The sequence below is a fragment of the Thalia democratica genome, chromosome 2, assembly GCF_965202585.1.
Source record: "Thalia democratica chromosome 2, ktThaDemo2.hap1.1, whole genome shotgun sequence".
Classification (NCBI taxonomy): Eukaryota; Metazoa; Chordata; class Thaliacea; order Salpida; family Salpidae; genus Thalia; species Thalia democratica.
In genome coordinates this window covers 10,751,901-10,769,358 of record NC_139166.1, presented here as the reverse complement: position 1 = coordinate 10,769,358, position 17,458 = coordinate 10,751,901, and the positions used below count along the sequence as shown (strand labels likewise).

Below are 17,458 nucleotides of genomic sequence, written 5' to 3'. Positions count from 1 at the left end.
AAAACGTCATAGCGGAATCAATATGTGAACTTGTTTGCATACTAATTTTCTTCACTGTAATTGCCTTTATTTAAATAAACCATCACAATAACGAAACATAGTAAATTCTACAATGAGCTTTTAGTGGATAAGCCAAAAACAAAATTAAATGTAGAGTTCAGAACAAAACTTAATTAATAATTACCTGTTGTCTGTATAATATTTTTTCCTGACGTTGTAACATTCAAAAGACAATACCACTTACAAAAAGTTTATTTTATAAAACTTAAGAAATGTATTTGTTGTTTTATCTTACTCTTACTAAATCATTTTTAACTAATTTTCACTCTGAGACACATTGTAATTATTACAACTTTAAAGTTTAAACTTAGTGCTGTTAACGTTAAAAATAGATTCATGTGCTAAACCAAAACAAAATAAAAGACTTAAGAACTAGATTGTTTCTAAAGAGTTAATCTTCCTTTATTTTATTGAGTCAATAGTGAAAAACTGTCAGCTAATGAAGGGTATAAAATTAGAACGACAAAATTTACCACAAAAAACTAACCTTAATAATCTAATTAGTTATCAAAAACGTTAAACAATGACTGTTAGTAAAGTATTAAACATTCCCTCATCGTTATTGAATAAGTTTTAATAAAAATTCACTTTACCACATATGACTAATATTGAAAAATTCCAACATTAACGTGCGAAACAACTATCCCTACATCATCGAAAGGCTATAAATAAATGCAATGAGAGAATAGTAATAAAACCTAATAAATTTTCAGTGTGATACTCTCAACTAAAGTAAAATTTTCCCACTACCAACAAAGAGTCAGTTTTCATCATGTCGTAAGTAAATTTAATAAAAAATATAGCTCTAGCATGCAAAAAATAAACAAATACAGTGAAATATTTCTTTATTTTTTTTTTGTAAACCTGTGTAAATTTTACGTATACCACGGATTTTTTATTGAATGGAAAGTTGTCCACCAATACAAAAGAGTCAGTTTTAATAAAACGTCACATTTTCGTTTATAAAAAATTATAAAAACGATTGCAAAACAAGTATTAAAATTGTAGCAACTTTTATTATAACATTAAAATAAAAAAGTTGCTGTCGAAATTAAGATTTCACACTAGTCAGCTAGAATTTAGTTTCAACCATCATGGCATTATAGAAAATCAAGTTGAACAAAAACAGCAAGATTTAAATATAAAAATACCACCAAACAACTTACTGCAATGAATACACATTGACTCTTTCTTGGAAAGCATTTTCAATAAACAGTCGCATTAACACAAATTAACTTTTTATAGCTTTAAAACCGAAATAATATTAAAATTCCGCCAACAGTTTCTTGTCCAACAGAAACTTTATAAAAATGAATACTCGACTCTTTATAAGAAAACATTCTCACACCATTCAAATTTTAATAAACCGTCACTCTACATTACCACCCGTGAGAAACGTCCGTTGGCGTCTCACGGGACTCGTTATGACGTCACACTGTATTATGACGTCACAATGTTGCAGGTGAGTACCAGTGCGTGGCGACGAATTCCCTGGGGTCGGCCACTAGCAGGCAGGTGTCGCTGGACTACAAGGGTCCGGACGGGAAACCGGAGTTCATCGAGAGGCCGCAAGACATACTGGTGAGTAAATAAATTCTATTTTATTTTTAAGCTACAGTTTTATATTTAATAGTTTGCTTTTCTTAGTTTGAACATACTTTTAGTGAAGTTTCAAAACAGCGATTGTTTCGGTTAAATTTGCTTCAAACTAAAACTTGTTATGATCAACTTATAAAAAAATTTCAAACTATCTTAGCTTGTTTAATTGTTTTAATCTAGAGGTTTGAATAGTTAAAAATGTTAAACTTGTTAAACTAAATGTTCTAAGTTAGCTGTCAAACAGTTTAAAAGCTTTTAAAATTACTACTTGTATATTTATCTTATTAATAAAAGTATTTACGTCATAATGTTTTTTATCATCAATTCCTTTGTTATGAGTTAAACTTGTTCAGCAAACCTCAATAAAAAATATATCTTAAGTACGACTATTAACCCTAAAAACGTTTAAAATGTTCAGATATAAAGAGATTACAAACTTCAGTCTAATTTTGTAGTAAATACGTTAAAGTTGCACTAAATCGTTAATTTTGCACCCAAAAGTTAATTCATCACTCTGTGCGGTGAAAAATAAAATTTCGCGGTTTTCATCGAATTGGGCATCTGAGGAACGATCAGGAAAGTAATTGAATTAGTGATGTCACTCACATGAGGTCTAATGATCTGAAATTATCAGAAATTATGCTGTAATAGCCGAGTTATTGCCATGATTTTTCTTATCACTCCTATCAGTTCGTATCTGTGTATGAAAAACACGCGAACACTAAAACATGCTGTAATGAAGTTATTTAAAGTATTTCTTGATATTTTTAAATTAAGGTTTTTTATATATGTTTGTTACACTTTTCTTAAGTTCTTATATTGACTAATTTTAATATTCTTATTATAGTAAATATATATTATTTTTTCTGTTTTTTTTTTATTGTTACTCGTTGCACTAATGTTTTCAATTAAACAAATGACAAAAATTGTATTTTTAGAAAAACTTTAAGTACGCTTCTATTTTTATTGCGTAAATTTTATTTTAAACTGTCATGTTTGGCAAAGCTCACCGGAAACAAGGTGCTCAAAATGGCTTTTAAAATACTTTCGAAAATTAAATTAAACTTTCAATGTGAATGTTTGTTTAGTAAGGTTAAATTTAAGCACTTCCTAGGTTAAAACAATGCGCAAACATTTAACAAAAAAGCTACACCCTGTTTTCTTAGTTTATTGCAACCCACCGTAAAGTTAAACGACTTACAGCAAACAATTAGTCTGCAATTGTCAAACTTGACTTTTATCCTCAATAAACTTAAGACAGTACACCTGCGTATTTATCAGCACATGTATTGTTGTGTAAGTTTTTGACATACAAACTTACTTTTCAACTGTTTATGTAAAAGACAAACACTATAAAAACTTTACGATTACAACTGCGGAATTTTAAGTGAATTTCTAAAACTGTTGTTTGTTTTTACGTGTGTCCTATATAAATTAAAAAAGAAATAAAGTTTTGTGAATTAAAATACACGTTTAACCAAGCTTGCCTAAGGTGAAATCCGAACTTTAGCTTTTGTGTATAAAGATTTTCTGTTTTTTTTTAACACTATTTATTTACATAAACAACTTAAAAAGTAACATAAAAAATCACCATAAATATCAACTTAAATATATGTTTATACTTACTCAAATTAAATGTCTACGTTTATACTTTTATGTTGCTGATCCAAAAACTTGTCAGTATTTATACTTGTTATCTCACCAAGGTCCACTCAGGAGACGAGACCCTTCAAAGTTTTATTACTTCAATTGTTTAATATAAGTAATTTAACTTTTCTTACTTTTAACTTTTGATTTTTTTTTGATAATCTAATGTTTAAACTTTTTTACTCAGGTCCACTCAGGAGACGAGATTTCGATACCGTGCCGGACGAACGGATCCCCCGAACCCGTTATTCAGTGGTACAGGAACACGGAGAGGTTCCCGCCGACCCACGATCCCAACTACTTCGTCATGATCTGTTAGTTTCGTTTTTATGACATCATAATATGTAATTATCGTTTTGTGATCCCAACTACTTCGTCATGATATGTTAGATTCGTTTCTATGACGTCATAATATATAAGTATTGTTTCACTTATACACAAACGTAAGATAACAACTCAAAGTTTAGTTCAATAAAGTATGCTGCAAAAGTAAATTTTTAGTAATTGGTGTATTTATTAAATAATAAAAAAAAAGTATTGTCGCTGATGTAAACTTTCTTCAGTTCAATTTTATTTTAATTTATTAGAATGTATTAATGTACAATTACAAGTATTATTTTTCTCGATACTTTCTAGTATACAATAAGCTATTTGTGTATAAAACATCATGCTTGTATTGTACCAGTGTAAGTATTGAGTTGCCTATTTGAATCTTTGTATTTTATTCCTTTAAATACTTTAGACAAAACGAATAGTTGGTTGTTATAAATTTTTGTTTCAATTAAAAATATCAGTTAATCTGTTTTTTAGTTATAATCTGCATTATGCAGCTTATGGTTATCAAAGTATAATGCGATTAAATTTAAAAAATAGATTAGTTTTTACGCATTACTGTTATCGGTTTTCCGTTGTGTTATCAACCTATTTGTTTGTATAAACTAATCAATTTTACACTGAGTTAGCATTAAACGGTTTTAAAATGACTTTATTTGTTTAAAAAATATGTTAAAGTCTTTTAAGTTGATTCTCCAAATTTTCTGATAGGCGTAAAATATATGGCTCATATCTAACAACTATAAAAAGCCTAAACATTAAAAAAAACTGTTAAAAAATACAGTAGACTACCGCTTAAGTACGCACTTTTTTGGTACGCACCCCGCCTTAAGTACGCACTTATCCAGAAAGATAAAACAATTCTAATTTTTTTTTATTTTTTTTTATAAATTGTTTATATATTAATATAAATATATATGCCATAAAACAAATAAATCTAGATGACAATGTTAAAAAAAACCTACAAATACAACACAGTTAAGTCATAATTTAATTTAAATGTTGATGTTTTGAAAATGTTTGGTAAACAGAATGTAGTTTGGTACTTTCCCTCTAACAAAACAAAATATGAAAAATATGGCTTAATATTCTTTTTATATCGTTGACTGACATTGACTTTCTATATTAAATGTATGTATTAATTATGTAGAAACTTTTATAGAAAAAATAAATCATTTCAAAATCTATTAAAAAATTTTGCAGATTAGAATTATGTGTTAAATTTTATTTAAAATAAAAAGACTTGTTTATTTGGTTTAAGTATATGGTGGCTAGTTGTAAGAAAGAAGAAAAATAACTAAATTTCATATTATACTATGTCGCCAAAAAGTACGCACTACCCGTGCTAAGTATGAACTTTTTGGTCGGGTTCAATTTGCGTACTTAAGCGGTAGTCTACTGTACATGATTTTGTCTGCGACCCACAAAGTTTTTACCAATTATTAATGGTAGAAAAATTAAGATTTTATGTATAACATATACAAAATTACAATAATTTGTTTTTAAACATATTCTTCGACCATCAATGTATGCAAACAAATTTTCTTGATTTTTTTCGTAACACAAAAGTTAAACGTCAGATACGCAATCCTTTTGTTGTATGATAAATTCGCACATTCACATTGCAGCTGAGTTAATATTTGTTTTAAATTAAAATCGTCTTCACAGTTTGCAAAAGTCTTCGCACTTCGATCTTTAGCAAGAGCAAACAAACGTGTTTGCACTTTGAATCTCACAAAATATTTAAACTTGATTGGCTTATCAAACTTTAATTGCAAAGTTCAATTTCAGTTGAGAGATTGAAATCACTAAAGTCAACACGAACAGGATTTTTCAAAGAGCTAACCTTTTAAAGGATTTGTTCAAGTATTTAACCTATCAACGGCTCCAGTGTTATTTTGAAACTGAATCTCGCGATTAATTTGAACTTAATTGGCTTATTGTAAAGTTCAATACCATCTGAAGGATTTAAATCATCACTTTGTTATACAAACAGCGTCTCACCTTTTAAGAGATTTGAACAAGTGTTCAAATATTTAAAAACTTTAAATCTGTTGTTTTTCGAGACCGAATCTTACAAATATGTGAACCTAATTGACTTATAAGACTCTACGAGGTGAAGTTCATTACTAAAACTTTGGACAAACAAACTTTTTTTACGGAGTTTGTTTATAAAAGACCTTGCCCTTATTTAAGGCTTAATACGGGCTTTAAATAGCTGTTTTTCGAGATTGTTCTTTTAAAATCAAACGAACTTAACTGTCATATCAAATTTTTAAAGGCTTTACACAAATAACAATCTTATGGTTGTTTTTTATAAAACAAACAAATTCTTTATGCTTTTAAAAGATTTCAATTATCTGTATCTTAAGATCTTAACTAAGATTGAGTCTGTTTAAGTCAAACAAACTTAATTGGCTCATCAAACTTGTATTAAGGTTCACACTTCAAACTTTACACAAACAAAACTCTTAAAATATTTAACCTTTGCAAATGACTTACAAAACTTGTTCAACATTTAGTTAGTCTAAATCGATTTATATCAAAATACAAACTTTACTTTTGTTTATTTAAAATGTTTTTTGTACTCTGGGGTAAGAAACTAAAGTAGAAAAATAAAGACTTTATTTAGTCCATATACTTTTTTATTAGCTAATGTATTTAACAATTGGTAAAACGTAATACACAAATTTTAAATATATAGAGAAAGCCTCTGTAAATTGCTAGAACTCAAAAAAGTTACCGATCGGTCAATATTGTGTTTGCTAAAAAACTAACAGCTACTAATATAACAGGTACTTATTTGTGTTGTATTTAAAATTAATAATCAAAATTTGCGGAAATAGTAAACTTAATCAAATTACTAAGCAACATACCAAATGTCTAAATACTTGCACAAAAAATTTTAATCTAGATGTTAACCGTAAATAAAACTTCTCTAACAGTTTAACCTTTTTATTATTGGGTCCAAATTTGTTATAAATTTTGGTAATTTAATTTATAGATACCAATTTAGTTTTCGCTACCTACCGTAGGACTTAAAACTAGTAAAACATAAAAATTACTAAATTTATCTTATTACAATTTAAGCTTTTATTTTCGTAACTTAATTTGTTTTTCTTTTAGGGGCAATGCAACTTAGGGTTGCTTTTAGCAAAAATAAACAACCTTAATTAAATTACTAGCCATTAAAAAGTTGAAGTTCAAATTTTAAGATTTTAAGCAAACAAAACTTTTGAACAAAATTCACCTTTTAGCGCCTTAAAACTGTTTAATTATTGGCTGGTTTAAGTATTTTTGTTGTTTTTAAAAGAGGAAACATAAACAAGCGTATTGAACCAATATAGATTGGTGCCAGAAAATTATTTGTAGCGGGGATTAAGCGGCAGTAATTCAATTCGGCCCTGATAAGTGATGAATTCGCTACCGTAAGTGGGCGAGATGGTTATTTAATAGGTGGAAGTTGCAGATATCGTTTCAGCCGAATTACGCCTCATTTAGCCGAATTTCGGCGCAAATTATCCCTGATTTTTTTGCACTTACTCGCTTGTAAACCTGCTTAACTTGCAGCTGTCTAAGTGACGGGATTAAATTCTGGTTCTTATCACAAGTGCCTCCATTGTTTTTGTGTGAAAATGCTTGCCACCTGACTAATCTGTTTGTTTGTTAAACTATTTTGTTTTTGTAAGCCTTCAGGGGTCAACATAGTTTTTGTATTGCTTGAAAAGGAATGACTTATTACTCAGAAAGATTTCCAAGAAAAATAAAACTAATGATGCGTTTTTGACTGCTACTTTATTTTAATTTCGTAAAAATGTGACATTACAAAATTGAAAAAAATAATTGGAGAATTCTAAGCCTTCCCGACTTAATATTCAATGCTATAGCTATTTTAAGTGCTAATGGATAACATTTTGAAATACTTTTTGCTCTAAATACTAGCTGCAAACATGAAAGGTAAACTTTTTAAACAAGCTTAAATGTTTTAAAGTTATAAGGTAAATTCTGAGCAAAAATATTTTTGTTATCTTATAATTTTTTATGATGAGAATAGTGATTTAATTGCGAAGTTTCTTAACGGCTTACAAATATTAACTTGCATAAAAATAAATAACACTTGTAAACCATGGTGTTTTAAAAACACTGGTTAAACTTTTTTTTTTTTTAATTGATTATTTTTATTCCAGTTGACAAATCATAAACTTAAAAGGTTTATAGTATTTTGTTACCACTATTCATAATTTTTTTTCAAACTAAAGTAACAAATTAATTTAATATTCATTATAAAATATTTCAGCTGGAAACCTTCACTTCAGGAGTATTTCTCTTCTTGATAATGGAACTTACACTTGCATGGCAGCAAATTCACTTGGAAGCGTGGAAGCCTCTGCCGTTGTTACCGTTAGAAGTAAGCATATAATAACCATGTTTTTTATCAATACTGAATAATTCTTTCTTGGCAAAAAATAAAGAAGTGATAATTAGCTCCAAATTTATTTTTTTATAGAAAAAATAAGTTATAATTTTACAAGCCTAATTTTTGACTATAGGTTTTTATTAAAAAAAACTTTAAAACAGTTTTTATAACATTACATGATTTTTTTTTTTTAAACATCTATCTAAATTTTATTTAGTTTATGGAAATTTTCAAAAAGTCTGATTTTAAACTAAAACTATATAAAAAACAACTGAAAAGTTTTATATTTTCAGACCCACCGCGCATAACAACGGCGCCTGGCAACCAAGTGATTCAGGAGGGCTCCTCGGTAACCATGGAGTGCCGGGCATCGGGTAATCCCCAACCAAGGATCACGTGGAAGTTTGGGGAAGAGGAGGTCGAGTCTTCGCAGCGGAGACTGATTATCAGTTCAGGTAATTTATTATTTGGATTTTTTTTATGTTGTAATTCAATAAAAGACGATTTGTTTCGGTTCTTTGTATTAAACTTTTAACTTAATCTTAACTTTAAATTTAATTTATTGATTTTATGAGAAAATCGAATGTTCGCAGAGGAGATTGTCCATTAGCTTAAATATTTTATATAAAATTTCAAACTAAAAATTTAAAATGAGTCTTAACAACGAAGAATCGTTGGAATTTTTGTATGAAGTTTTATTTAAAAGAAGAGTTGAAGAATTTAATTGCAAAGCATCTGTAAGCATACTGCTACATACCAGTTTTACAAAAACCCTATTGTTTTGCAAGAAATTATAACTTTAAAAGTTAGATAATAATATAAAACTCTTTGATAAATTTTTGATAATTTACTGTCATTTAGTTTCAGATGCATTTTCTACTTTCTAATGGTTTGTTTGATTAAACGCTAATTTACTTTCATTTTTTATAAACGGGTAAGGGAGTATAAATATAATTCCATTATAAATCAATAAGAAGAGAAACATATGCTAAAGATATTTAAATTAGAATAACACTATCAATTTACATAAACTTTTACTTAAATTTTTTCTGTCGGAGTTGATTTTGCTTAATTTAGGATGGTACAAAATTTAAATTTTAATAAACAATCTGTCAAAGTTTCATGAAAGTAACAATTTACAAATGTCACTTAAATCTATACAGAGTAATTGCAGTAATTTAGAAATAGAATATTCTTTTTCCGGTTTCACTAGTGTAATAGCGTATGAATATTAGCTTTATTTATAGAGTTTTTACGTCTAGCCATAAAAAATTGTCAAATATTTAACAATGGGTTTTATTATATCCGGGGTTTGTTAGAAAACTTTAATTTGGAAAATTTTAAAAAGCTATTAATGATACAATTTTAAGGTGCAATTTATCAATTTTTCTGGCAACATTTAAAAAATTAGCTTTAAATTTATTACAAACTGTGTTACTAGGTGATACTTAGTTTTACTTTAAATAAATAGTAGAACTTCATGTTTTATAACACAGCACTAAAAAATCATGATATATTTTAAACAGTTTAAAAATACTAAAAGTTGTTTGAAACGAAACACAAGCAAAATAGTTTTATTGTTAAAAGTTAATTAAAAAAATAACTAGAAAAGCAAGTACACAAACTTCATAGATAAAAATTAGTAAAAAGTCAATAAAATACCTTTTGCAAACCTTTTAATAAAAAATGATAGCAAACAACAAATTCGCACGTCAATTAAACTTCACACAATATAAATAAAAGCTCACATATTGGGCAAACAGCAGATAAGAGTTTTCAGTAAACATGGGGTACCGCTTTGTAGTGGCCGGCGAAGTATTAAGTACAAAGCTGTGGTCTGAAGTTCAAAGTGGGGTTCTGACACCACACAGACATCTCAAATTAAACGCTTTCACACATACCAGCTTGATGGTTTAATTAAAAAGCGACCAGAAAGATCAATTGAAATGTTTATTCGGTGTTTAGCGCGCATTTTTTTTAATGTATGGCAAAAATACATATTGAACGATGGACGTTTTTGACAGCTTAATTAAAAATTGTCATCACAATACCTCGCCAAAAGCTTTGTAAATATGTACTAAAATAGAACAAAAAAACTAGAATATTTGTTTAACAAAGAATATCTATCATTAAAAACACGACTTTACAAGTTTCTTGGCACTTAAATTCTCAGGAATTTTTGTTAAAACTTTTAGAGTTTTAATAAACCACAGCCTACTTTCTAAAATCAGGAAACCTTATACGAAAAAAATCTCTTCTTAATTTATCTTTTAAAATAGCTACACAACAACAGGATCCCTGCTAATAAGGCAAGTGCGAGTTACAGATGAGGGTATTTACCAGTGTACAGCTACAAATAACGAAGGAGGTAAAACCACTGTGCAAGCTAGTCTGAGAATTACAGGTTAAAAAGATAGTTAAAGTTCATTGATAACTTATGTAAGTTAATACTACAATAAAATAAGTATACACTAAACAGCAACAAAAAATGTTCAAATTTTCATAATGTTTTTAGAATTAACATAAACAAACTTAACACGTTTTATAAACTTTTTTATAACTCGGTATTTATCATTTAACTGTTTTTTTGTTTATAACTTTTTTTAAAACAGTGCTGTCGATTTTTGTTTTAATGCAGTTTTAGCATTTTTATTAAAGTCAACTATAAAATAGTTAATCAAAGCACACTATATGTCTTTTGATATTTGAACCTTTAAAAAGAATTTTAAAACCGTTTTTATTCAACAGTACCACCCACATTCACACTGAGGCCGCAAAACAGGAGAGTTTTTCAGGAGTCCTCGGTGGATTTCAACTGTCAGGTCACTGGGAGACCCCAACCCCATATTGTGTGGACTATTAATGGTAAGAAGTAGTTTTATATTACACTAACTTAACTACATTAACTACTAAATCAAACTATATACTGTTTAATTCAAATTATCATTATTGAAAACAGTAAAAAAATATTTAACGATAAAAACAGCAAAAATTAGATGTTTTTTATAGTGAAACCAGTGATTGGTGAAAAGTTAATTCAAAAAATAGTATTTGAAAATAAAAATTTATGCTAAAGCATTTTTTGCAATATAAGATAATTGGAAACGGGTCAAAATTGCACGAAGACAAAGTTGCACCAAGGGTCAATTTTGCACGAGAGTAAGAATTAAAACAGAAAAATTAATAAATAAAGAGATAAAAAAACAAAGAGAAAAAAAAGCTACCGACCGAGGGTTTGGGGTAACAGTGAAAGTAAATAAAATAATCAAAAAAAAAAAAGAATTAAAAATACTAAAAAAAAAATCAACCCATGTCTTTGTGAAATTTTGTATGCTCGTGCAAATTTTAAAACTTCACAGCTACCCAAAATGATGAGTGAGTCGAGTATAGCAACTATATAACTTGGTATGTGGAAGATTTATGAAAAGTTTTAAATTACTTTTCAAAGCATACCTTATTTTAAAAATATGTATAAATTAAAGCAAAATATTTAAAAAAAGTAACTAATAGGCCGTGCGATACCCGACGAGAGGAGATTCTCCCTTCTCCCATCTGGGACACTGAGGATCTCAAGAGCGCTCCCCAGTGACAGCGGTGATTACAAATGCGAGGCAGCCAATTCTGTGGGATCTGTTGAAACCACTGCTGTGTTGGAGGTTGTTGAAAGAACTCCTCTTGCTTTCGCTAGGTTTGTTAGATAGTGATTTGTTTATAAAAAGTAACCGATGGTAGATTTATGAGGTTGATATATAGTAAAAAATTAAGATATTTTAAATATATTACTTGTCTTTACTAGGTTTAAAAATACGAATAAAAACTTTCTAGCTTAATAGTAGTCAGATCAACTTAAATAGACATGTTAATAGGTTAAACTTGGCTTGTTCCGGCGAAGGAAGTTAACCGATGGTAGATTTATGAGTTGCAAATTTAGTAAAAAATTATCATATTTTATATATATTACTTGTTTTTACTTAATTTTTAAATACGAATAAAAACTTTCTAGCTTAGTAGTAGTCAGAAAAACTTAAATGAATATGAAATTTTGTTTTAAAGTAAATTTAGTTTGCTAAACAACGGTTTTTTAGCTTCTTCTAAATCAGGGGTCGGCAGGCAGTTGGTGCTCGCGGGCCAAATTGAAAATTTCCAAAATCTTCGCGGGCCACAGTTTTAGTTTTAGTGAACTTTAAATAAACTTTTGGTTTTAGTTTTAGTCACACTAAAGAAAGTTTTACTTTTATTAAGTTTAAATTTTAATTGACTTTTAGCTACACATAAACCGTCTATTTAAGTTATACATACTTATCGAAATAAAATTTACAATGACTAAAATAAAACTTAAGTCTTAAAAATTTACGTACTGTCTTTACGACTATATAAATTTAATTTAAAGCTTTTACTTTTTACTTACAATCTATTTCTCTATGAAAACCGAGCTTTAAAAACATTTTTGGGGCGGTACTTTAACACATTTTTTATATAATGAACCGCTTTTTCATATTTTGTAAAACATTAACCTTTAAAAATGACTTTTGCGTTTTAAATAGTTTTTACTCTTTAAAAATTCAGTAATAAGTTAACTAAATATATTTATAACTTTTTACAAGGTAAAGACACTTTAAAAATATTTTAACAAAATTGATATTCAAATACTTTAATAAAATAACTTTTTGACAATAAATTAGTCTTTTACATGATCACCACTTAAAAAGCAAACATGACTGAGTTATATCAAACCATTCTTATTTTATTACAAGTTGAAAAAGCTAAAAACTTGCTGCTAATCAAACTTAAATACCTAACTAAAATATCATCATTAAACAAAGTACATAATATGTAAGTAGGCTAGAATAAAATAATAATCAATAAACTACACTATAATCATAAAAACTGTTATGAGAATTCAAAAATTTATTCAAATATAAAAATTTGACACACACCCGAGTTTTAAAGATGTCTTAAACAGTTTTAACCTAGTATGAGTTTTTCAAATTTTTAAACTAGCCTGTTTGTTTGGAAGCCCTGTTTAGAATAAAGTTTACAAAATAAAGAGATAAAAATTTTTACCAACTATTCATCGAATATATTAAAAAAAGTATATTATAAGTCAGCTTGAATAGACAATTAACTTTCTTAAATTGTTTTAACTAAAGTATACAATTCATTAAGCCATTAAAGAAGTAGAAAAACTATTTTATTATTGAGCATTACTGCAATTTGTTATCTGCAATAAAGTATTGGGTTTTAAAAGAGTAAATGTGAAATATAAAACGAGCAATAAGAATTAAAAAAACGTTAGTTAGGAGTTATTGCGAGAAACGAAATAAAAAAAACAAACTACCTAAGTCAGTTTCAACAAAGCACATGATTATCTTCTTGTAGTTACAGAATTAGTAGAAAAAAATGTTAAGGCAAGTTATAAAGTAGCAAAAGTGATTACTAAAAAGAAGATACCGTTAAGAATTGAAAACTTTTTTAAAGAAAATGTTTTGGCGATAGTAAAACACTTTTGTTTATTTGTTCAATAACAAAAAAAAATCTTGTTTAGAAGATTTCTGAAGATTATAAAGTAATAATAATCAAATTAAGAATTTAATCAATTTGTTAAGATAAGACCACTGATACAACAGATCCTGCTCATTAGAGAAGTTTTATAAGAGGTGTTTAAACTAGCTTTGAAATTTTAGAAGAATTTCTAGGTTTAATTCCAATGCAAAGCACAAAAATAGATAAAGTTAGTTTAATAGCAAAGGTGCAGTGCACCAGTATAATGGGTGTTGATTTTAAGTTTTTGTAAACAATGTTACTACTGCAATTATTGCTAGATACATAATGGTAATATGATTTTGTTTAAAACCAGATCTTGAACTTATGTTGTTTATCATTACTTCATTTAGTAATAAACCAGGAAGCATTATGAGCGAAGATAACAAGCATAAGAAGTTATGAAATTAATAACTTAAGTAGTGAACACAATTTTGTCAAACAAACTTTACCACCGACAGTTTCAAAAAATAGTAGAAAAACGAAAAGTCAATACGTTGACCTGTTTACTTTTTGCTTGTTCTTTGGTTAAGATTTCGTTTGATGTTATAATTAGTCTATGAGTTTAGAAATGAAATTTTATCTTTTCTTAAAAGTAAGCATATGAATAATACTGCTTATAAAGATAAAAACTTGATACTATTTTTAGCATTTCTGGTATTTTGTACATCGCAACTTAAAAACCTAACTTGGTTTTACCAGAAAAAAAAACTAGGAGTAACAAAGTTAGACTATAGGAGTTTCAGATAAAAGAAAAAAAACTATACAAAATTCCACAACCTTTAAAAGCATCAAACTAACAACAGATGTTGACATTTTCAATGCAATTATTAACTTATCAGACGAATTTTCAAACTGACTTTCTGACCATCAACTATTAAATAAAATTCAGATCCTATAAAACTTCCACAAAAATTTATTTTCTTAAAGTGTAGCGCACATTTACAACCAAAGTTTAATACATGCAATAGCTTGATTGAATTTTTTTCTTATTTTGTAAATTATGGAGTACCATAGCTTATTAAAAAAAGCGAAAAAATGGCAAAAGAAACAAAAATTTGCCAAAAAATATTGTTAGAAAATTGAAAATATATACCTAACAAAAACTACTTTAGTTTTTGTTATATATATATCATTTTAAGCATGTCTATACACACTTATGGAAATAATAATACTAATAATACATTGTTTTTAAACTTAACTCATTCTAACTTAGTACTAAATAAAAAAGTGGTTCAAAAATGAGTATCTGAGTTCATTTGTGTGCATAGAAACTAATTTAATGTACACAGAAAACTTATAAAAAATCAAAATGTGTCGAAACCAAAGTATAACAAACCTAAGTTTTTATTATTATGTAATTTTTAATGTGTTCGTGCACATTTAAATATAACATATAGTTATAAAACATCTATGAGAGAAACAAAGGTATAAATTACATTATAAACTAAATACTTAATTTGTAAAGAAATGAGGTTTTAGTTAATTACTGTGCATTACTTTTGTACAAAACGAAAATATTTGCATTTAGTTTATTTACTAAAAAGGTATTATATAACTATCTTACTAATTCAAAGCACTTTTTACATTCTTTCTACAGAAATTAATTTGCTGTTGTAAAAATAAAATCATTATGAAATTGAGAAAAATAACCTTGTGCAATGCTAACCTGTCTTTTTCACATTTTTAAGCTAAATCAGTAAAGTCTTTTAATTATATTATAATGTTATACAGGGACTTATTACTAAATCAATTAAACAAATTTATATATTAAATAAAAAATATTATTAAAAAAGTTAAAATAAATTTTTGCTCAGCGGGCCACATTTTCATGCTCGCGGGCCAGAAAATTTTCTTTCGCGGGCCGCATTCCGTTCAAAAAATTAACGTGCTCGCGGGCCACAGATTTACCCTTTGCGGGCCGCATTTGGCCCGCGGGCCGCAGTTTGCCGATCCCTGTTCTAAATGAACTTAATTGACTCATAAGTTCAGTAGTGATTTCAAAAAAGATCACCGTAAAAATGTGAAATATTTTAAAGATAAAAATTTGAGTATTATTTTCAAGTACTAAAAGTTAAGAAAATATTTGAGTTAAAAAGAAAATCATAGTTTTTATCATAATTATAAACACCATGATAACCTTTAGATTTAGTAATACTTGTAAGAATTTAGTTTTATTTTATTTATAAAAACTGCAAAACTCTATCGTAAATTTAAAAAACTTTTTATGGTACTTTCAATGACCCAAAGAGTTTTTAGCAGTTTACTTTTTTACTACAAAAATACTGTTAATATTTTAAATTTATGTTTAAATATAGCTTTCGGTACTAACAAATTGAATAAAATTTTACAAGTTTAAGTGAACTCAAATTTTAAGTAGCTTTATTGACATATAAAGTATTTTATCATTTTACTTAGTTAACAATGTTTTATTTGTTCGCTTGTTTTTATATTCATACAACAAAGATTTTTAAATGCGATGGAATATTATCAACTTGCTAAGGTTTTATTGATGTATAAAGTATTAATTAAATTACTTATAGTAAACTTATAAGTATTTAAAAAAATTTCAGATTTAATTATATAGTTTATCGTAAAGGTATTTTATTTTAATATTGTAGATACATGCACAGAATATGCTTTGTAATTTACAAACATAAACACTTTTTATGGGCGATTAGTTGATTGATATCAATTTTGCTATATGTTTTTCATGGTAATAACATACCTGTACTTTAAGCACATAAATTTCATGATATGATCAATAAAATAACTTATAAGCCAGTCAAAATTTAGATTTGGTCGAATTTTAAAGATGACTTGCTAATATAAAAATTTAAATTATAACTTACTAATTCAACGTACGCGTTTGTGAAAAAAAAATTGAAACGCTGTTTGCAAGAAGTGCTAAGATAATTAAATCTAATAGTCAAAAAGTTTATCTAACTCTTAATTTGGATATATATTTACTTTTAATAATTTTCAATAGATCACTGGAAGATCAGGAAGTCGACGCGAGCAGTACGGTTAGAATTCTTTGTGACGTCAGAGGGGCTGCAGATGATGACGTCATAAACATGGTTTGGGTCAAGGATGACGTCAGAATCATCCCTACTAACGGTAAGTTGTATTCTTAAAATTACGTGTACTAAAACAATAATAGTTATTTGCGTTTCTAAATTAAGAACAAAAAATTTTTTTAGGCTTATAAAAATCTGTTGTATATTACAAATTAATGAGGTTTGACTTCGTTTATGTACAACAATATCCTTTTTTACTTCTTTTTTAAAAACTGTTAAAAAACTAACAATAAAATCAAAAAGTAGTTTCTATAAAATCCAGTTACGGGTAATATCTTTTATGTAAATTATGCTCTGTTAAAACAATCACTGTAATTATAACTTCGTATTTTAAAATATAATACTTTTAAGTTTAACACATAGAGAGTTAAGTATCTACTTGTTATTAATAATTTTGTTTGAAAAAAAATCATTTCAAGTTTAGTAATCTAACAAGCAATTAAATTTTATAAACAAGATTTTAATGATTAACGAGTTTTTATACACCAAAATTTACGATTAAGTCGTGTAAATATAAGTCACTAAAAATTTAAATACGTCATATGTAGTTAAAAGTATTTTAAACATTTACCTTTGTGCCAAAAAAAAACGTAATTTGGAAATATTATAAAAATATAATGCAAAGTGTTTCTACGATTATTTTAGATGTAATTTACTTGGTATATACATCATAAATTAAATCATTAAAAAAAAAACCGATTACACCAATTGAATTTAATAAATAAAAGTACTGTACAGATATTAACTGTTTTAGCTGAAGTAGTTTAGAAACCATTTTTAT

At 27.3% G+C, this 17,458-nt stretch overlaps 1 protein-coding gene across 2 annotated transcripts in view; it reads left to right on the top strand.

Annotated features, from left to right (window-relative positions):
- The window catches only part of LOC145849913 (peroxidasin homolog), a 58,386-nt gene that overhangs the window by 20,094 nt on the left and 20,834 nt on the right, over positions 1 to 17,458 (top strand). For both annotated transcript variants that reach the window (XM_082955018.1, XM_082955017.1), the window contains exons 10-17: positions 1,523 to 1,641; positions 3,494 to 3,620; positions 7,937 to 8,047; positions 8,350 to 8,511; positions 10,350 to 10,460; positions 10,805 to 10,921; positions 11,567 to 11,744; positions 16,587 to 16,717. In XM_082955018.1, coding sequence (XP_082811144.1) covers positions 1,523 to 1,641; positions 3,494 to 3,620; positions 7,937 to 8,047; positions 8,350 to 8,511; positions 10,350 to 10,460; positions 10,805 to 10,921; positions 11,567 to 11,744; positions 16,587 to 16,717 — 1,056 coding nt within the window. The remainder of the gene's footprint in view (positions 1 to 1,522; positions 1,642 to 3,493; positions 3,621 to 7,936; positions 8,048 to 8,349; positions 8,512 to 10,349; positions 10,461 to 10,804; positions 10,922 to 11,566; positions 11,745 to 16,586; positions 16,718 to 17,458) is intronic.